The sequence below is a fragment of the Acartia tonsa genome, chromosome 4 (genome assembly GCF_053477335.1).
Source record: "Acartia tonsa isolate MP-2025a chromosome 4, ASM5347733v1, whole genome shotgun sequence".
NCBI lineage: Eukaryota > Metazoa > Arthropoda > Copepoda > Calanoida > Acartiidae > Acartia > Acartia tonsa.
The window spans coordinates 49,751,788-49,774,432 of record NC_137263.1 but is presented as its reverse complement, the minus strand read 5'-3'; the positions used below and the strand labels follow the sequence as shown (position 1 = coordinate 49,774,432).

At 33.2% G+C, this 22,645-nt stretch overlaps 1 protein-coding gene and 1 non-coding gene across 2 annotated transcripts; both read left to right on the top strand.

The window, feature by feature from the left end:
* Positions 1-627: 627 nt before the first annotated feature.
* LOC145318441 (U2 spliceosomal RNA) lies at positions 628-819 on the top strand. Its single transcript, XR_013879334.1, has one exon. It is a non-coding gene; the product is annotated as a U2 spliceosomal RNA (small nuclear RNA).
* A 3,117-nt stretch (positions 820-3,936) lies between these two features.
* Stim (stromal interaction molecule) lies at positions 3,937-21,107 on the top strand. The gene is made up of 9 exons (XM_080158740.1): positions 3,937-4,103; positions 12,711-12,868; positions 13,329-13,672; positions 14,135-14,282; positions 15,006-15,200; positions 15,771-15,806; positions 16,679-17,689; positions 18,024-18,072; positions 18,604-21,107. Exons 1-9 carry the CDS (start codon positions 4,013-4,015, stop codon positions 18,678-18,680), a joined length of 2,109 nt encoding a protein of 702 aa, XP_080014866.1. The 5' UTR covers positions 3,937-4,012; the 3' UTR covers positions 18,681-21,107.
* Positions 21,108-22,645: the final 1,538 nt, after the last annotated feature.

Below are 22,645 nucleotides of genomic sequence, written 5' to 3'. Positions count from 1 at the left end.
ATGAATATCCATCTTTTCTATGTTAAGTTAATTCTTTTTTATTATTTTCAGAGTTATAATTTTAATTAAAATGTAAGTTTTTATGATACATATAAACTTTAAAAGACATCCAGTAAATAAATGAACATTTTGTTTAAAATTTAATACAAGTGAAACGTTTTCAAATGTGAGAAAATTATACTATACACCTTTCCCTAATACTTCCCATTGCATTACCCCCCCCCCCCCCCACTCATGCTTTATTTTTTCCGCGCATTTATTTCAAAGTTGAAAGGACCGTGCGATAAGCCCAGCCTGTCTGTAGATTAGTCAAACATTCTCTGACAAATAAAGGTTTGTGATTGGCGGATTGTGTTTGTACAGATACTTGTGATTGGCTACTACAAAACAGAGTTTTCTTTTAGATTAGTTCTTATTTAAACTGTTAGGTGTCCTACGAAAAAACCCAAAACTTAACTTTTACCTATGATTACAATAACTACTTATACATGTTTTTTATTACAAGTTATATAGCAGGTTTGGTAAGGTATTAAAACAAAAACTTCAACTTTAAATTCAAATGTAATTGTGAAACCTTATTGTTTTTTAAAACTAGCTAAGTGTAGTTTAAAGTAACATTACTACAGTATCGCTTCTCGGCCTTTTGGCTAAGATCAAAGTGTAGTATCTGTTCTTATCAGCTTAATATCTGATACGGGGACCATGTGTCCCCTTCGATATTAAACTCATTTTTGTCAGGGGATGAGGACTTGGAGCTTGCTCCAGCCTTGTCACGGGTTGGCCTGGTATTGCAGTACCGCCAGGATCGGCCCACTTCCCCACTAAAACTATGGAAAATTTATTTCAAGAAATATAGAATTTCATAGTTTAAGTCTAAGATTTACCATCCCGGGACTTATAAGATGCTTCCCTAAACTGGAATCTTAATAGGTGAAGTAGTTATCGAAATATTAAGCTACAGACAAAAAAGACGGTCTACTTTATATAATTGGATTTAAATTCTCTAGAATCTGTAGTCAAAACACCTATAGGAACTGCAGTAGTCTGTCCCAAGTCCATTAAAAGTTTTATAGACGGGATCTAATTTCTGTTCTCCTTGTCAGGAAGTATTGTTTATAGACCCCAGGGAGGGCGGAAGCCATTGGGCTGCATTTATTATACTAGTCCCCAAAGTTTTATGATAACGCTTATATAATAAGCTTATTGGTTGATTAATTAAGTTCAGTGTCCGAACGTTTCAACCCCTAATTTTAATCTATTGAGGAGGGAAGTTTTGTATATCATCATTTAGAGTAAATCAATTGATCCCTTTAGATCTTTACCATGGACCAATAGGCTATTGTTTTGAATAAATACATAGACACTAGAGGCGAAGCATTTCTCTATTGGGGTTTCCTTTAAAATACTTTCGTGATAAGGGATATATATACTAAAATGTATGCGTGACCATACAGAGCCAACATAATCTTTTAATCCCATTAATCATGCAATAATAAAGTTATTTCAATAATGCAAATAAATTAATTTTACTGGTAAAATACAAAATTTACATAGAAATATTTATTTCTTAATTATCTTTCTTTATACAGCTGCGACGTTTCATTATAAAGATTACAAAGAAGACGTTTTTATTGTTATTATAAGGAATGTGATGATTGGACGTATCATTTCTACCTGCCTGCCCACCATTGGCCACTAACCAAACGAGGCACGGTTTTATAAAAATTTATCTTCAACGTCAAATTTTAAAAAAAATGTTGTATTCACATTGTAAATTCTGACTAGCAACTGCAATAGTTATTCTTTCTTTAATAAAAGTTTTATACAGATTAATGTATTTTTGTTCGTTGTAGCAAAATATATATATAACTTTTAAAAACCCATCTCTTCTCTCTTTTCTCCAAGTGGCTTCCATCGAATCATCACTCAACTTCACTTAACATCACAGCAGCCAGAAAGAGGCAGAAAGAACTGAGTAGTGAGGAGATAAATCTTTATTTACTTTGTGATCAGCAGCTCTGCTTGCTATGGGCAGGCTGGACTAGGTGCACATAAAATATCAAGTGAAGAATGCATTGTTTGTTTGTGTTTATTCAATATTTAACCTTGAAAATTATTTCCTTTGTTTTTGTTTATTTATATGTAATTGTGCATTGCTGTAGTGGGGGATAAAAATACTTTTAAAATCCTAATTGAAATTATTTTGTAATTGCATAATGAGAAATATATTTTACTTTCTAAAAGACATTTTCATCGTAAAAGTTAAACTAATGATACAATTAAATTTTATGGAATTTCTTCGCCGGTCTTAAGACTTTTTTCAAAATGATTGTTGTTTAGTTAATAAAAAACACTTTATACCTATTATTTAAAAAAGAATAAAGAATTTAATAAATTGGCTTTAAGCAAAATTTGTTCATCTCTTTAGGCTTAAACATATATATGTGATATATTATCTAGCAAAAATTCCTTACTAAAATTCATACAATTATATACAGTTTAAGGATCATTCCATCTAGCACATAACTTTTTGGGGTTTTATCGATAGCTGTTTGTCTAATTTGTCTAATTTGGGGGCTAAATGAAAGAAGGGTAAATTGTTTTTTTTTCTTGTGAAGGGTGGTTATACTAGAAGATTAATTAAGCAATACCAATAATTTTTTAGCATTTTGAATTTGCTTTAAAAGTCTGAGGTGAATTCTTGAAAAACTTTTTGGCTCACTGCATCTCTAAGATAGTGAGGCAAAATTATCACCTCTAAATTTTTAGCGAGCCTCACTGATTTTAGTGAGGCAAAGGATTTTTAGTGAGGCAAAAGTTTTTTTAAGAATCCACCTCTGATCTACAATTTGTTTTCTATCTATTATAATTTTTAGTTCACGTTATAGGTATTTTTTGACAGAATTATTTTAATGGAGAATTTAACAAGTTTACATAAATGAACCAAAAAAATTCTTAATTTTCATCTGGAAATTATTTTATCTTATCTGTTGGAATCTTACATTTAATTTGGGGTTGACCTCTAATCCTTAACTTTATCCTTTAATACTTTAGGACTTACCCCGGCCCTGTAATTCCTTATTTTTTTAAAATTACATTTAGCTACCTACTACTTTTATAATATCAATCCTTAAAGAAACTTAATAACAAAATTTCCCGTTTTATAAGAAAACTTAATGATTGGGAAAGCTAATATTATATAAAGTTGAAGTTCAATGCAATCAGCTTCCCTTGTCCTTCAAATTCTGTCAAAAGTATCCTTTAGAAAGTAGGCAAGGGTGAGATAACCCCCACTCCCCTCTTTTTTTTTCATGTGTAGTTTGATAAGGATTGTATATAAGTTTATTTATTAAATATTTTTTGCCTGTTGATTAAAAGATTTCAAACATAGCCAAAAAATTAATTTAAAAAATATCCTTTTTAAGTAGATTTTGTGATCATATATTCCCCTACAATTACTCCCTTTCTTTCTATAAACTATGTACAATATACAAGCTAAGAAATAGGGGTTGACTAACTTTCTAAATTCATGACTAATCTCAGATAATGTTCTACTTCTGGAGTTTTTGGCTTGTCCCCCTTTTTTATACAGAAAAGTAAAATCCATTATAAAATATGAATTAAATCTAGGTTTATTTTTTTTTATACATTTTGGGATGTATTTTAGATTTAATTTTACTTAAATATATACTTACTTATAGGTACATCAAAAATCTAATAAATTTGTCGAGTTTTTTTTTCATGAATTTTATTAAAAAGTATTTAAATTTTGTGTTTATGCAAAAAATTACATGACGAGTTAATTAAAGCTTGTTAATACCAAAATAGTCTTGTTTAAATCATCCAATGTAAAAATGTAAATAAATATCAAATTACTTACACATACAACGTACTTAATAATTATTATCTAAAATAATATCAACATTTAACATTCTTTTCTTTTTTAGATTCCTTAAGATGACAAACTTTTAGGTTTTTAAATTTTGAATTCGGGCGGAGAAGAGACTTTATAATGTTTTGGTTTTCGCCAGTTGACCGCCTGATGTGGGCAGTTCTGGTTGTAGTATTGGCATGCGGGTCAGTCTGTCCTGTAGGCGGAGCAGGTATGTACATTATATCAGGGATCTAAAGGGATAGGACAGTGGACGATAAATTGATGAACATCCCCAATGACTATACATAAAATTACCCCTTCTGTAGATTACAATTAGTGGATGAAAAGTTTGGGCACCTTAATGAACCAACCAATCAAAACTCATTGAAGTCCCCAAAGTTGTTTGGTCAACGAATAAGAAATGTTATTATAAAACTTTGGGTACTTTAATAATAAACTGCCCATTGGCCCCTTTCTCTCTGTTAATCAATTTTGTTAGATTCGCCAGAGTTTCTTTGAGTTTTTGACCTAAGACTCCTATAGTATTACGAGACACTTTAGAATATACATTTTTTGGTGTTTTTTTCTATTTCAATAGGTAATATCATGGTTAAGAAAATGTTGGTAAATTGAGGGATAATAGGTTGATTGGGCTGTAATCAAGAAATGTAGTAAAAAATCTTTTAATATTAGTCTCGAAAACCTTAAAAATCCTTATAAATCTGCGAGTCGCGTTTAAGTATTAAATAACTTAATAGATCTCCATCCTCCTTCGCCCCCTGATTATTTTAAGCCTACGATAGCGTGGCAATACATTTTTGCCATAAACAGGAGAGTAAATTTTTTTTCTCTCACTTCGATATATTTAAACAAAGTAGGTAGTTCTGAGGGAAAATTCAGACTGTTCAGTAGATATTTAAATCTTAATTTACAGAAAAAAGCATTTCTAATGTAACATGTATCTAGATGCTGCGCCTCTTTTATATGTTAATAAAATAGCCTAGAACAACCCATGGACATATATAAAGCTTTCCTAAAATGGAAAACTCAATCGCTTCAGATATGTTAGCGAAATCTTAAGCTACTGACAAAAAAAAATTGCTTCTTGCACATAAAAATAATCTTAGATGTTTTAAATGGAAACTCTTTAGCTTTATGTTTTACAGGCAAAATTTGTATGGTCCGTTTTCTTGCCACGACCTAGCATATATCCTTGCAATATTTTTCACCCTTAAGAAATTCGAGCGTGTTTGTGTGTGTGTGTGTGTGTGTGTGTTAGTCCGGGTGAATCAGTTTTAGTTACCTGTCCTCTCTTCCCATGGGCACACTACTACACCTAAAGTTACTCCAATGTGTTTGAAAGCTCTTGCTATAACTAGGGGAATTATAGTTTTTGCAAAGAGAGAAAGTGATATTTTTGTGAGGTGCTGTAAAGGTGAAAAAAGAATGTGCAACATTTTGTGTTTCAATGAAAACTAATGTAATTTTTAGAGTTATATTTCAAAGTTATGTCATCTTTAATTTTAAGGGTAAGAGATTAAAATAATTTATATGCAAAAAAATAGTTTATTTTTTATCATATGTATTTATGTATAATACAAAAAAATCCTAACACAATGAATATAGGTATATAATTGACAACAAAAGCATCGGAAATTTATGATTTAATTGTAATTGTAATTTGAACAATGACGATTTTATTAAAGCAAGGATTTTACGAAAATTCTTTAAAGTTTTTCATCAATAAGATTTACTGATTTGAAGTAATTTTTTTAAAAAGAATCACTTAATTCTGTTTTTAATTTTAATACCCTGCTGTAGTACCCAATCAAAGAACAAGTTAAAGACATGTAAACCAATAAATCATAAAGTGGCTGTTAATTAAGAGAATTTGATTATCTAGTGATCAAGTAGTTAATAATTTTTTAATAACATTCATTTGCAAGTTGAATTAGTAACAGGTTTCTACTCCGCAGTTTTAATACCATACTTTGTGATATTTGCAACATTCAAACATGTTAGATTTTCCCTAGGTCTTCATTTAATTAGATATTTTTGTAAAATCCTTTTAATTGTGTATCATGTAATTCATGCTCACGATCATATTAATTTAAATGGTAACCTTAACAATCACATATTACATATTTTTGTAGATACTCCAAACCGATAACAGAATTTTTTATTTTGCATATCTTAATAAAGAAATCGAAAGAAACATTTATCCCTTTCTTATTAAATGCTTTTCTTGGACTTACTACTATGCTTTTAACAACTCACCATCCTAGAGCTTTATTTTTCGTGGACAACTTGAATTAAGGGGGGGGGGAAGTTCTGACACATTTGCGTAAACGGTGATTATTGGCTTTATCTTTGGACTGAGAGGATAGGTTATTAGGGATAAAATCATTCTTATATGATGAATTTCCCCCAGATTTAAGATTTTTTGGATAGGCCTCCAGGTTCCGGAGCTCCAGGCCTCCAGGTGGTCTCTGGACAGGTAAAAAAATTAAAAAAATTCTTATTTGAACAGTTAGAGGTAAGTTTATAAAACAACATAAGCTTCTTTTTATATATTATTTATATATTTGAAGAAAAAATTACAATCGGCCTCCAGGTTCAGGTGCTGCAGGCCTCCAGGTGGCCTCTGGACAGGTATAAAATCCGAATTTCTCATTTGAACAGTTAGAGGTAAGCTTATAAAACAACATAAGCTTCTTTATATATATTAGTCATATATTTGAAGAAAAAATTACATTCGGCCTCCAGGTTCAGGTGCTGCAGGCCTCCAGGTGGCCTCTGGACAGGTATAAAATCCAAATTTCTCATTTGAACAGTTAGAGGTAAGCTTATAAAACAACATAAGCTTCTTTATATATATTAGTCATATATTTGAAGAAAAAATTACATTCGGCCTCCAGGTTCAGGTGCTGCAGGCCTCCAGGTGGCCTCTGGACAGGTATAAAATCCAAATTTCTTATTTGAACAGTTAGAGGTAAGTTTATAAAACAACATAAGCTTCTTTTTATATATTATTTATATATTTGAAGAAAAAATTACAATCGGCCTCCAGGTTCAGGTGCTGCAGGCCTCCAGGTGGCCTCTGGACAGGTATAAAATCCAAATTTCTTATTTGAACAGTTAGAGGTAAGTTTATAAAACAACATAAGCTTCTTTATATATATTATTCATATATTTGAAGAAAAAATTACATTCGGCCTCCAGGTTCAGGTGCTGCAGGCCTCCAGGTGGCCTCTGGTCAGGTATAAAATCCAAATTTCTTATTTGAACAGTTAGAGGTAAGTTTATAAAACAACATAAGCTTCTTTATATATATTATTCATATATTTGAAGAAAAAATTACATTCGGCCTCCAGGTTCAGGTGCTGCAGGCCTCCAGGTGGCCTCTGGACAGGTATAAAATCAAAATTTCTTATTTGAACAGTTAGAGGTAAGTTTATAAAACAACATAAGCTTCTTTATATATATTATTCATATATTTGAAGAAAAAATTACATTCGGCCTCCAGGTTCAGGTGCTGCAGGCCTCCAGGTGGCCTCTGGTCAGGTATAAAATCCAAATTTCTTATTTGAACAGTTAGAGGTAAGTTTATAAAACAACATAAGCTTCTTTATATATATTATTCATATATTTGAAGAAAAAATTACATTCGGCCTCCAGGTTCAGGTGCTGCAGGCCTCCAGGTGGCCTCTGGACAGGTATAAAATCCAAATTTCTTATTTGAACAGTTAGAGGTAAGTTTATAAAACAACATAAGCTTTTTTATATATATTATTTATATATTTGAAGAAAAAATTACAATCGGCCTCCAGGTTCAGGTGCTGCAGGCCTCCAGGTGGCCTCTGGACAGGTATAAAATCCAAATTTCTTATTTGAACAGTTAGAGGTAAGTTTATAAAACAACATAAGCTTCTTTATATATATTATTCATATATTTGAAGAAAAAATTACATTCGGCTTCCAGGTTCAGGTGCTGCAGGCCTCCAGGTGGCCTCTGGTCAGGTATAAAATCCAAATTTCTTATTTGAACAGTTAGAGGTAAGTTTATAAAACAACATAAGCTTCTTTTACTATATTATTTACATATTTGAAGAAAAAATTACAATTGGCCTCCAGGTTCAGGTGCTGCAGGCCTCCAGGTGGCCTCTGGTCAGGTAAAAAATCAAAATTTCTTATTTGAACAGTTAGAGGTAAGTTTATAAAACAACATAAGCTTCTTAATATATATTATTAATATATTTGAAGAAAGACTTACATTCGGCCTCCAGGTTCAGGTGCTGCAGGCCTCCAGGTGGCCTCTGGACAGGTAAAAAATCAAAATTTCTTATTTAAACAGTTAGAGGTAAGTTTATAAAACAACATAAGCGTATTTTATTATATTATTTATATATTAGAAGGAAAAATTACAATCGGCCTCCAGGTTCAGTTGTTGCAGGCCTACAGGTGGCCTCTGGACAGGTATAAAATCCAAATTTCTTATTTGAACAGTTAGAGGTAAGTTTATAAAACAACATAATCTTCTTTTTATATATTATTTATATATTTGAAGAAAAAATTACAATCGGCCTCCAGGTTCAGGTGCTGCAGGCCTCCAGGTGGCCTCTGGACAGGTAAAAAATCAAAATTTCTTATTTGAACAGTTAGAGGTAAGTTTATAAAACAACATAAGCTTCTTCTTATATATTAAAAACTACTTGCCTAGAAGGTGAATCTATTAACGATGTGTCCATTATTTCAGATCTTGTTAAGTAGTCTAAACTGCCAGTAAATGTTTATATGAAAATTATGTAAAAAAAAATTTGCACCCCATCCTAGATTATCTGAAATTAAACATTTAGGTATTATCCTCTTAGGATTTATTTTTCTTCAATTTAAAATTTTGATTACAATAGAACCTGGCCGCGGCTCTCGGCCTTCTGACCTGCCTAGCCATGGGTACTCAGCTTTTAGCCTATAATCTAACCAAACCTAATTGTAAAAAAGTGCCGCTGCCAGGTTTTATAGTTTAGTCGGGGGATAGCAAAATTTTCAAAATTGAAAAAAAAATTTTAAGAGGATAACGCCAACATATAACATTATTAGGTCCTACACATTGAGACTTCAAAGGTTTAAATTGTAGGAGTTAATGACATTATCTTTTTTTTATTTTTACCTGTTCAAAGCCCGAAGCTCCTGAGCCTGGAGGCCAATTGTAATTCAAAATTATACTTATTATAATATTATTTTGGAGGCCATTTGTAATATTGTCTTTAAATATATAAATAACATATAAGCTAATTTTTTTTATAAGTTTACCGCCATCTGTTGAGATAAGAAATATTGATATTTTACCTGTCCAGAGTACAACTGGAGGCCTGCATCACCTAAACCTGGAGGCTAATTGTAAATTATTCTTCAAATATCTCTAAAGCATCTAAAAATAAGCTCATTTTGTTTTTTATGTAAACTTGACCTTTAACTGTTCAAATAAGATTTTTTTGATTTTTTTAGCTGTCCAGAGACCACTTGGAGGCCTGCAGCACCTGAACCTGGAGACCGATTGTAATTTTTTCTTCTAATATATAAATAATATATTAAAATAAGCTTATGTTGTTTTATAAACTTACCTCTAACTGTTTACATAAGAAATTTGGATTTTTTACCTGTCCAGAGGCCAACTGGAGGCCTGCAGCACCTGAACCTGGAGGCGGATTGTAAATTTTTCCTCAAATATATAAATAATATATAAAAAGAAGCTTATGTTGTTTTATAAACTTACCTCTAACTGTTCAAATAAGAAATTTTTATTTTTTACCTGTCAAGAGGCCACCTGGAGGCCTGCAGCACCTGAACCTGGAGGCCGATTGTAATTTTTTCTTCAAATATGTAAATAATATAGTAAAAGAAGCTTAGGTTGTTTTATAAACTTACCTCTAATAAGAAATTTGGATTTTATACCTGTCCAGAGGCCACCTGGAGGCCTGCAGCACCTGAACCTGGAGGCCGAATGTAATTTTTTCTTCAAATATATGAATAATATATATAAAGAAGCTTATGTTGTTTTATAAACTTACCTCTAACTGTTCAAATAAGAAATTTGGATTTTATACCTGTCCAGAGGCCACCTGGAGGCCTGCAGCACCTGAACCTGGAGGCCGATTGTATTTTTTTCTTCAAATATGTAAATAATATATAAAAAGAAGCTTATGTTGTTTTCAGGGTTGTCGAATTGGGCACTTTTTTTTATATTGGGCGGCCCAATTGCCCAAAAGGGTTTTGGGCGGGTTTTGGGCGCCCAAAAGTGGTTTTGGGCACCCTTTTTGGGCAAATGTCGTAAAAAGCATATAAAAAGGATATAAAATAGCCTAAAACCATACCTAGACTTATTATTAGAAATAAAATAGCCTAAAACCATCTCAGGACCTATAAAAGCTCCACTGGAAAGGAGAACCATATCGGTTCAGCAGTTAGCAAAATCCTTCTCTAGATACAAAAAAGCTTACTAATTTATATAGTTAACTAGCGGCTATGGCCCTAGAGGCCTCTAGGGGCACTTAAGGAGGGGAGAGTCAAATTTGATAATCCAATTATTATATTAGATTTGAAAAAAAGTAAAAAAAAATTGGGGGGGGGGGAATAATTTTTTTTTTTGGGGGGGGGATGGGTTTCCTCCCCCCATTTTTATTTTTAGTTTAAAAAATTTTAAAAAAAGGTTTTGGGGGAGTGTAATTTTTTTCTAGGGGCGATTTCTCTTAGGAGGGTGGTGGTACCCTCCCCCAAAATAGTTATAAACCTTCCCAGAACCTATGAGAAGCTACCCTGTTAAGGAGAACCCGATCGGTTCAGCGGTTAGCGAGATCCTTTGGTACAAACACACAGACACACATCCTGTTTAGTATAAGGATATTATCCAAAAAATAGGCCCGCCCCCCCCCCTCTTTTTTAACCCCCTCCCCTTTTTCTCTCCCCCTAAAAGGGGGGTGCCCAAAACTGCTCAAAAGGACCTTATATTGAGCGGCCCAAAACCGCCCGCCCAAAACTGCCCGCCCAAAAGCGCCCGCCCAAAATGACAACCCTGGTTGTTTTATAAACTTACCTCTAACTGTTCAAATAAGAAATTTGGATTTTATACCTGTCCAGAGGCCACCTGGAGGCCTGCAGCACCTGAACCTGGAGGCCGAATGTAATTTTTTCTTCAAATATGTAAATAATATATAAAAAGAAGCTTATGTTGTTTTATAAACTTACCTCTAACTGTTCAAATAAGAAATTTGGATTTTATACCTGTCCAGAGGCCACCTGGAGGCCTGCAGCACCTGAACCTGGAAGCCGAATGTAATTTTTTCTTCAAATATATGAATAATATATATAAAGAAGCTTATGTTGTTTTATAAACTTACCTCTAACTGTTCAAATAAGAAATTTGGATTTTATACCTGTCCAGAGGCCACCTGGAGGCCTGCAGCACCTAAACCTGGAGGCCGATTGTAATTTTTTCTTCAAATATATAAATAATATATAAAAAGAAGCTTATGTTGTTTTATAAACTTACCTCTAACTGTTCAAACAAGAATTTTTTTATTTTTTTACCTGTCCAGAGACCACCTGGAGGCCTGGAGCTCCGGAACCTGGAGGCCTATCCAAAAAATCTTAAATCTGGGGGAAATTCATCATATAAGAATGATTTTATCCCTAATAACCTATCCTCTCAGTCCAAAGATAAAGCCAATAATCACCGTTTACGCAAATGTGTCAGAACTTCCCCCCCCCTTAACATTCGGATTCATTTATTAGTATGAGGTTTAAAAGAAATTGATACAAGCTTTTGTATATTTTGAGTTGATCCATCATTCAGTAACGAATAGCTCTTAAAGAAAAATTAGACATGTTAGAAAAGTCATATTGATTTCAAACTTTCTCTGATGATTCCAAACAGCTTGGTTTAGAATGCATGGTATGTCTATGTTCATATAACACGATGATGTTCTAGCTTTTTTGACTGTATATCTCCTATTATCCTAATTATCTAATGTTCTTGATATTGATCAAAAAGACTATTTGACACAATTTTAACAGCAAAGCATCTCTTTAATATAGCCTAAAAATGTGTGTGTCCTTTCCGTATTTAAGAAGTTATGAGACTGTATCTAGAATATTCTGACTTTAAAGTAAGATTAAAAGCGCTGATACTCTTTATTTTTTAATGTTCGTTTGTTTGACTGGTTTGTTGAGCTTCGCTTTTATTGATGTTGTTAATTTTGGTAATTTTTTCCATTGCGTCTTGACTGTAAAGGAAAACCCATTTCTTTCATATAGCATAATTAAACGTTTCAAAAGTAACAGGGAAGAAAAGGAAAAAAACGAAATATTTTTTTTTATCTGGCTATTGGCTGATAACTGTGCATAGAACTATTGTTTATTTAGGTGGCAAGATTTCCAAAGGTTTTACTTTCTTTCATGCTTTAATCAATCTTTAATTTCTTTAATAATGTATATCTGAACTATACTATTATATTTATAGATATACTTGCGGATACGCCCCTCAAAGCCTTTTTTTTGAGGGGGATACCCTCCCCAAGAAGAAAAACCATATCGGTTCAGTTTTAGCGAGATACTTCACTACAAACAATAAAATCTTACTACTTTATATGATGGGATAATACATAACTCTTGAACCAGTTAACCTATTGAAAGTGGTAAATCGAGAATATTAGGAGTACATGCCACTTACAGAATGTGACATAGCAACGGATTTTTCTGTTATGAATTCTGCTAATTCAAATGCTATGAAACTAGAAGGTAAATATAGGTAAATAAAATATAAATCTACTACTTTTAGTTGGTGAATATGAAGCTGAGTACAGTGCCTTGTTGGATCAAGTAGAGGACAGGACGGGGCTACAGGCCATCAAACTATTACACCAACAACTTGATGATGATAAAGATGGTACTATAGAACCATTCGAAACTGGAGACTTCATTAAAGCTGATCTCAAGGTTACGATAATTTTAATGTATTATGCATATTATGCAATTTTGTTCGATAGACAGCTATTACATAATATGTCAAAAGTAGCGTATCTTTTATAATATAAAAAAACCGTTAACGCATTGAATAAAAGTGTTATTGTAATCACCCTTTTAAAGTCATTGTGAACAGATCTATAGTATAGATGTATATACAGATAACTACCACTCCCTCCCCCTCCCTTTTCAATAAACTTTTCGTCTGCCAGCAAATTGTTTTCGGTTAATTTGGCTGTTTTGATATTCCCGTTACCAATGCAATGGTTGATTTTCAAATACACAATTGAGAGTCGGCACAAGGTTATTGCGATAGAGAAATACAGTTATTTAACCATATCTACCTGTAGTGTTGTACTCTAACTCATTGTGAATAAATCACTGAATATGACGATTTTTACGAAAGAAACCTAATCTAGTGCTTCTTTTTTAGTTTGAAGGGGACAAGCGTCGAGAAAACATTTTTCACCACAAAGATTCCGAGATCACTGTGACAGACTTGTGGTTGACCTGGTCCCACTCCGAGGTGTACAACTGGACTGTCCAGCAGACAGCGGACTGGCTCTCCAACAACCTGGATCTGCCACAGTACGCCACAAAGTTCCAGGATGAGAAGATTAATGGGTCCATGTTGCCACTACTAGCCACCAGCGATGCATCGTTTCTGACCAAACGGCTGGGAATAACTAATCCGATACATAAATCAAAGATTACACTGAAAGCTATGGATGTTGTGTTGTTTGGCCCACCTAAAGAGCCAAATAATCTTCTTAAGGAATGAATGAATTATTATTTTATATTGTTGCTTATAATACCTATGTATTTTTTTCAAGCTTTTCTCAATAATCTTAATTAACATTGATAAATCCTTAATTAGACAAGATAAGTAGGTTTAACCAACTAAAAGTTAATAGGTAATTAACCAAAGTTTACAAATTGGTTTATTTTTAACTAATAGCGGCTGCTCCTGTAGCACCTAGGGGATCTATATTTGAAGGTATAAGGGAGTAAGTTAAAATAGCCTAAAACCACACTACTACTTTAAAAAATAGATAGCCTAAAACCACCCTGTTACCAATATAAAGCTTTACAGAATAGGAGGACCATATCGGTTTAGTGGTTAGCGAGATCCTTCGCTACAGACAAAAAATCTTATTACCTACTTTATATAATAGGATTTGTCATACTTAAATTAATTTTTTAACCCTATAATTCTTATTCATTCATTATTTCCCAGGACATGATAGTTGCCATGTTGTTGATAGCCCTGATAGGTGCCCTCACCTGGGCATATCAACAGAAAAAAAGGTCGGAGGAGGAGCTCTCCAAGATGATTAAGGATATGGAGAGCTTGACAAAGGCCGAGCAGATGCTTCAAGAGATGCAGGTAGTTAGATTTGTTTTAAAGTTTATCTATAACTCGCGTTTTCGTCTTTTTGGATTTTTTTTTATAGAAAACTTGAAATAAAGCTTTAATTTATTGACTAAGCAGGGGTGTATATTCTGCACAAGATTTATTTTTTTTCCCCGGCGACAAATTTTTTTGTTTCCCCCCCCCCCCCCCTAGTTTTTTCTCACCAAGCAGGGGGGAAAATGGAAAAATATTTAAAGAACTCTATATTTTATTTATTTTTTCCCTCCTACCACACATTTTTTTTAGTTTTTTCCACCAAGGACCCCCCTGGAATGGAAAAAATGTTTTCAGTTTTTTCTTAATTTTTACATTTTTTTCCCCTCCAACCACTTATTTTTATTTCCCCCCCCCCCCCTGAGCCGGGGATCCCGTGTAGAATATACACCCCTGTGACTAAGTGATATCATCTGTTTGGAGTATAAATGGGTGTAGATTCTAGAATATACGTTGATATTGTGAAAAAATGAAAAATTGTCATCAATTTAGCTTGCAATTTCCCCTTTCATTTGTTGGTCAGTTCGTTTATATAGTGAAGAGGAGGGATGGTATAAATAAAATCAACTACATTGTCAGTTCTAATATTAAGTAATTTCTGTATTATTAATATATATCATTGTAAATTCTACTTCAATATTAGATTTTTTATTCCTACCCATCGATAAAAGAAATATTTTGCACTTTTATTCATTACTTTAGACACGTGTTGACAAAGCAGAACACAGTCAGAAGGAGCATCAATACAACCACATGACCCAGTCCAATGGTCCCTCTGCAGGTGGAGACGAGGAGATGGGCAGGCTCAGGGAGGAGGTTGAGATCCTGCGTGGGGAGCTGCACAGGGCAGAGGTTGAGCTGGAGGACAGGTGCTGGGTGGCTCCTACAATACTTCAGGTAAACTTTTATTTATTTCTGACAATATTTATAATTGGTAGATATAAAAGCAATCAGAGGTGGATTCTTAAATAAAATTTGCCCCACTAATCGCTTAGTGGGGCAAAATTGTTTTCGTGAAAAATCCTCCAAAATCACATAAAAATCTACAAAAATTAAATAAAATCATATGTTCATAACCCTTCTATGATTTTCTTTAATTTTTTTAATGTGATTTGGTGGATTTTTCACGAAAACAATTTTGCCCCACTAAGCGATTAGTGCGGCAAATTTTATTTAAGAATCCACCTCAGGTATCAACCTTTATTAACCCGCGGCATTAGCGTAATTAATAATCGTGTTGGCTTTTGTTGACGAGGAGGTGTCGGGTTCGAGTCTGTACCACATGGTGTCATACTGAAGACGTTAAGAATTGTAGCATCATGCTGCTATGTCAAGGGCGTGACATCATTAGTTAGAGTAGGGGGAATGCCTTGGCCCCTATACACCTCTGCAATTAGATGTTTTCCATTTTACGTCTCTACTATATGAAAAGGCTTCTAAAATATACTAATAATATTATATTTTCAGCACTGGCTTCAGCTCACTTATGAATTGGAATGCAAGGTATGATGTTATTTTTCTTTATAAGCTCACAGATATTTCCCCCGCCCTTTAATTGTGACAAGGATATAAACATTTTCCTTTTCATATATTATACATATTTCTCCTCCCCCCCCCCCCTCCCCGTGAATATGGGCGTCTTTCTTTCCTGTTTGATCAAACTCAATTTCCCATAAAATAAAGGTCAAGCAATCTTTTTCAATCCCCTAAACACTCATTCACATTAAGCCTCTGTGTGTATATTTTATATACACACACACCCACGCGCGCACACACACACACATTAAATTTTCAATGACCTGGAATTTATTGTCCTCTTTGTGATATATCTAGGGCACACAACTCTATCTATTTGATTAAGAAATGATTCATAGCTAGAAAGTAGTTCGGTTTTTGTTTAATTACCACGGAACCGATAAAGTTTTCTATTTTGGGATGTTACATATAGCCCCTGGGATGGTTTTATGCTATTCTTTTTCTATTCGGTTTTTGCTATTTTCCTGTCCCCTTTCTCTCACTTAAAATACAGATACCCAAGATGCAAGGGGCGAAGTGATTAATTTATTTTATTTTATATCTGATGAATTAATAAAAATACAATTTTAATCATAGGCAATCTTAATAATAGCAATAATAGCATAATAAAAGATTTCTAATTTAGTTGAAGACTTGTATATTAATTACCTACCTACCTAACTAATATTTTATATATAGCCTATCAAAAATGATCCTGCTTTTAATGCACTTTTTAAAATTATATAATCGACAAGAAACTGAAATTCTAATGTAACTCAAATCCTACTTACAACAAGAGGCCTAAAACTGATTAACCTAATTCGACCTAAGGAATACATAAAATATTTTTTTGTTTTCAGTTCTTTAACGAAAAACGTCGTTCTGCCGAAGCCCAAATGGAAATCGCCAAAGACGCATGCGAGAAGCTAAAACGTAAACGGTCGAGCATTGTCGGAGCATTTGTATCCACTCATGGAAGATCTATCGATGACGTAGACAAATCTATTCTCGAGGCTAAGACAGCACTTCTGGAACTAACGCATGACCTGACCGAGCGATCCAGGAGATGGCGACAAATAGAAATGTTGACAGGTGTCTCCATAATAAGTAATCCTGGTTTAATCACTCTGCAGAAGATTGTGCGTTATGTTGGCGGTGGTAACAAATCATCTGCTGTGCGCTGCTCCGTTAATGCGGGCGGCATGTCTTCCAGAATGTCGAATATGTCGTTGGACGAACTAAACGACGATGATGCTCGCAGCCTTGCCGCCAGCTCGCATGTTTCCTCGCACATTTCCTCCGTCACGCGTAACTCTAAGCTGCGGAGCTGCGGTAGTGCTAGTGTGGTCGGCGAAATGTCGGCTGTGCATCGTCGGGCTGCTTTTGAAATGTCACGCGAGTCCAGCAAAGAATCTACTAGCAATGGGGAATCCTCAGACGATCAGGGACCACACAGTCATATTCAGAGCAACTCTACAAATCCTAAATTTACGGGCCTAAAGTCAAGAATAAGTCAGACCAGTATGTCAAGTGAAGCCTCGCGTCACAGCCAAATTTCTACGGGCAGCGGTGCACATATCGGAACAGAAATAACGGCTAAATTTCCAAACAGCTCGGCTGCTGCTTTAGCAGCTGTTGCTATTTCAAATCTGCGAGCGGGAACTCCGCCGCCGCAAGGTTCTCCAGGGGGCAGTGGCGCGGCCTCGAGGCTGCAAAGGGCTGCAAGGATGATTAAGTCATTGAGCCAGGATTCTGAGACGGAACCAGTGATTATTGAGCATCCAACCATGACCTCAAGTATTAGTGATAGCGCTCTAGCCAGTAATAATCTTTTTAGAGCGGCTAAAGTGAACCAGTCAGTTTTGGACGAGGTAGGTTTTTTATGTAATATATAAAAAAAGAACTTATTAGTTTAATTTTTGATTACTTACTACATTCAACCCTCATCCTCCTGAAAATATTAGTTATTTAATTTTTATTATTATTATTGAATCTGTAACGAGATATACCTACCTCATTTTTTATTTTTTGGGTCATGGAAAGGAAACCGAGTAGCATTTCTCCTATTTCTAGCCCCTTTGGGGTCAATCTATAACCCTGCATGGCAATCATTAACATTTACATAACTTATCAAAAGTTACTTTCCATAATCCTTATTTTTGTTTACTGTTCGTAGTCGAACCTTTAAAAATATTGTTATTACAGATTGAAGAATCTTGTTCCGCCAGTGATTCAGGGTCTCTATGTGACGCAGGTAACAATTAACAACAACAAATAGGAGGCCTCCCCCCCCCCCCTCCCAAGCTAAAATAGTTATTTCTCGCATCGTATTATAAACGGCTTTCCGCGGATATAGAATGTACAATTATAAGATTAAAACTAGTTTTGTTAGCCCCGAGGTGCCGGAGGCACCGGCTAAAAAAACTGGTTTTAATCTTATGATTGTACAATACATTTCTATATTCGTAGAAAACTGGATATAATTCGATGCTAGACATAGTTTTTTCGTATGGATGAGAACCGGTTCCTATCCACCGGATTCGAATGAATACGAGAAATAAATTTTCCGTCACTTAAAGGAAGTTTTATGTCTGTAGATGAAAGGACAAGTAGCTTTTTGCTGATTTTCTAATTAACTTATAAATTAATAAACAAACAAAAAAAGTATCCTTTTATTTTAGTTTTGTCAAAAATAGGGGGACGGTTTCAGTGCTAAACAACGTACTTTTGCCCCCCTCCTATTATGCCCCATTAGAGGTTAGTAATGTAGTTCAATTTATTTCAGATGGCAAAATTAAAAAGAAGAAAAAATCATTCTTCAACTTTCGTCGGAAGAAGGAGAAGGTGGAAACAATCAGCTGATTTAGGTTCAGGCTCTCTATTGCAGGAGCCAACAAATTTAAATTCTTGTTCTGTTGCCATAATCCACTATCATACATGAAAGCCAAGCATAAGAATGGCAGTTGTGTCAACGGCATTGATGACTGTGATTTCATTGACGACTCTGTCTTTGAACCGCCGCCTCCGCCGTCGATTTTGTCTCAACATGGTTTGTCCTCTACAAAGAAAATACAATAGCTTCCTTTTAGTTTTATTATTAGCTAATTTAATAATGTATGTATTGTCAGTAATGATAATATTTGAAAACGATAATCAGAATTTAGTTGCTGGTGTTAGTTTTTTTTCTTGTAAAAATGTTTGACAATAGCATATGCGGATAATCGAATACCTATCTTTTAAAAATTTATTTTTACTTATTAAAATTTATTTTAGTTATAATTTTTAATATCTAAATATTTCAAATTTATTTATTTGACACAACAAAATTTTCAAATAAAGCATGTGCTATTAAAGAAAGATTTTATTTATTGACATTATTTGAATTTATTTTATACTTTTTGTAAACCTAAATTATTTATATATGAATATTAAGAAAAAAAATTACCTAGCTATGTACTACCATTTTTGTTGGTAGAAAAACTTTTTCGTTACATTATTCCTTCAAAATATTTTAAATTAAAAAAAATCGTTACATAAGCGAAGATACTCATAGTGTTTGTGTCTGTTGGTCGGTAGATCTGTCTTTTTTTCTTCATTATCATGCATAATAATGTTCCCCTTCTTCTCTTTTCCTTTCAATAACTCGCTCAATATTTGCCCTAATGTTACGTATTGCTTCGCTACTATTAGACGTGATTGACCTTGTTTTATTCTAAAACAAAAAATGTGCCACAATTAACCAACAACCTTCAAGTTTACCTAAAATGAATTCTGATACAGTAATGCCCTAGTCTAGTCTAGTATGGTTTACTTTATTTAACCATATATTTGACGTATTCATTCCATTTTTTTCGTGCAAAGTTACTTGGATATGGAAGCAGCATTTAGTTTCTAATGAAAATTGACGTCATGCAATATAAATGACGTCATTTTTTAATTAGGCACTATAAGCTGCTTCTGGATATATTGTGCATCCTAAATTTTTAATTACCATTTATTTTGTTTGGTGCTACTTAAAATATTTGTTTATATTTTTAAAATATTATTAGTGATGTATGTCTGTATGTAAGAAAAGGGTTTAGACAATTTATTATAGATATTTTGTAATCCAAGCGATAAATAATAAGAAACCACATAGAAAACTAAATTATTTAATATCCAGTACTACCGTTTTTTATACGGGTATTGCAAGAATCTAGGAAAAGTTTTTTATCGCATCGTATTTCAAACAGCTTTCCGCGGATATAAAATGTACAAATTTAAGAATAAAACAAATTTTTTAGCCCCGAGATGCCGAAGGCATGGGCTAAAAAACTGGTCTTATCTTATTATTGTACATTTTTATATTTGTAGAAAACTGGATATAATACGATACAATAAATTATTTTTCAGTGTAGCTTTGAACTGTTTCTAATCCACCGGATATTAATCGGTTTCGAAGCCATACTGGAAAGGAATATTATCTTCACTGCAATGACTACAATATATCTAATTGTCATACTTCCCTTTTTAGTGTGTCCCCTTTTCCTTCCATAGGAATTAGTCAACTTAATTTCATTTTGATAAAGTTATTTGAAACCCATTATTTCAGTTTTCAACAATTCTTGGTTCAACAAGTATTTTTGTGCGTTTGTTTTTCGGTCTAATTTTGCTGAGGCGCTCAAATTTATACAGAAAAAAAAACATTCTTTTAGCAGAGTTTCTTTTCTTTGCTATTAAAGAGTAGCCTTCCCCCTTAAAATTACTTCACATTAAATTTCATTTCAGTTTATGTAAAAAAAAAGATTTTGTTGCTCATTTTCTTTATGGGGTTTGGTATTTGAAGATATCCCGTAATTCATGTATAGATTGCACTTCACTTTAATTTGGCAACGTAAAACCTTCTATGGAGCTCTATAAGATTCATAGCTTTCTTTGGTAATGTTTTTTTTTTTAACTGTACTTGATACTGAATTACGAAAAAACAGCCCATCCCCCTCAACAACATATTTTAGATTTCTATCATTTTACCTATTACAATTATTAGTTAATATAATAACAATGAATAAGGAAATAATAGTGATCTGTAAACTTGTCAGAAAACTTTTAAAACAATAAAATTTTTATCTTTCATGTTATTGAATACCTAACTTTTTCGCCAACAAAATTGTTATAAAAAGTCTTGTGCTTTAGTCCTTCTATTTATGTATACTATTTATTTTAACTTGTAAATTTTGAAAAGTTTAAATTACAATTATAATTTAGCAATGTAATCAATTTATTTTCAATATGGAAATACTGAAAAATCATGTATTGTATTGTATTATATCCGGTTTTCTATAAATATAAAAATGTATAATCATAATATTAAAACCAGTTTTGTTAGACTGTGCCTTTGGCATCTCGGGGCTATCAAAACTAGTTTTAATCTTATTATTGTATTTTTTATATCCGCGGAAAGCTGTTCATAATACTATGCGATAATTAACTATTCAAGTCTCTAAATTAAAATTAAATTGATACTTCCACTGTAACAAGCCATGCAAATAATGCTTTAATCAGTATTTTATACATCATTTTAAACATTTTTATATATTCATAATTTTGTATTAGGGGTTAGATTGATAATATACCTAAGTACACGGTGCCAAAATAAAATTTTATGGGGATAAATAACAACATTTTGTGTAATATGTAAATTTGATTTTCAGATCAAACAAGAATCTTGAAATGTGATGCTAGTTAGTTTAAAAACTTGTGTATTTTGTACCAACCAATCATTTTTATCCATTATTTATGATTTTCTACAGGATTTTACAAGTTTTCTATTGTTATGATATTTAAATTTTTAGTAAATAATATTGTGATCTTTATTAAACTGTTATTTATCCAAGCTTTTGTTGACAAATATATAGAATTAGGAGGCTAAACTATGCATTTTTTCATAACAAGAATATATAACGTAAATAAACACACACACCTGTGTTGTGAAGCTTATTGCCTAGCAATGTTGGTGGGCTAGGTAGACAGAGACCTCCGGCTGGAGGCCTTGTTGTTTTAGTCCAGTTGCCAGGTACAAACTCCACAGATGAAACAAATGTTGTAGTCTAACTTTAAGCGCCCAAATTACTCCATGGCATACATCCTTATCTGAATGGATTAAAGAACTGGAGCCCTGTACACGTGTAACACAAAACTTTGTGTACAAAAACATTGCTATTAGCTTCAATCACAAATCACAATAATTGAGTACAAGGTTTTATGGTACAGGCTAACAGAGGCTCCAGTGATTAGTTTAAATTCATAATTAATTAAAAATGTCCTTCTTATTATGATTTAGAAATGGGATGCCTTATTATTATACTTTATGGATAAAATCATAAGATTGATAAAATGGATTAAAATTAATTAAAATCACTAAAATGTCTTTAAGATAATCTCGATAAAATAATATATAATAGGTTGGATGTTTTGGCTTTGATTTTCTTAATTGTAAATACTCATTAAATCTTCATGCTGCAGTGAAGTGGATCCAAGCATCCTAAGATAATAATGCAAGTTAGAATCTTGGATTATTACGTAACAGTTAGGGAGTTGAATCCATTTTTATAGAAGCAGAAATATAATCTATGATTATGGTTTGGACCTTCTAAAACTGTAATCTACCTTTCCACTTTCCCCTCTCTTGGTAAAGATATCTTCAACGCCGATACGATTTTTGAAATGTAAGATTCTACTTTCCCTTCTCTTGGTGAAGATATCTTCAACGCCGATACGATTTTTGAAATGTAAGATTCCACTTTCCCCTCTCTTGGTGAAGATATCTTCAACGCTGATACGATTTTTAA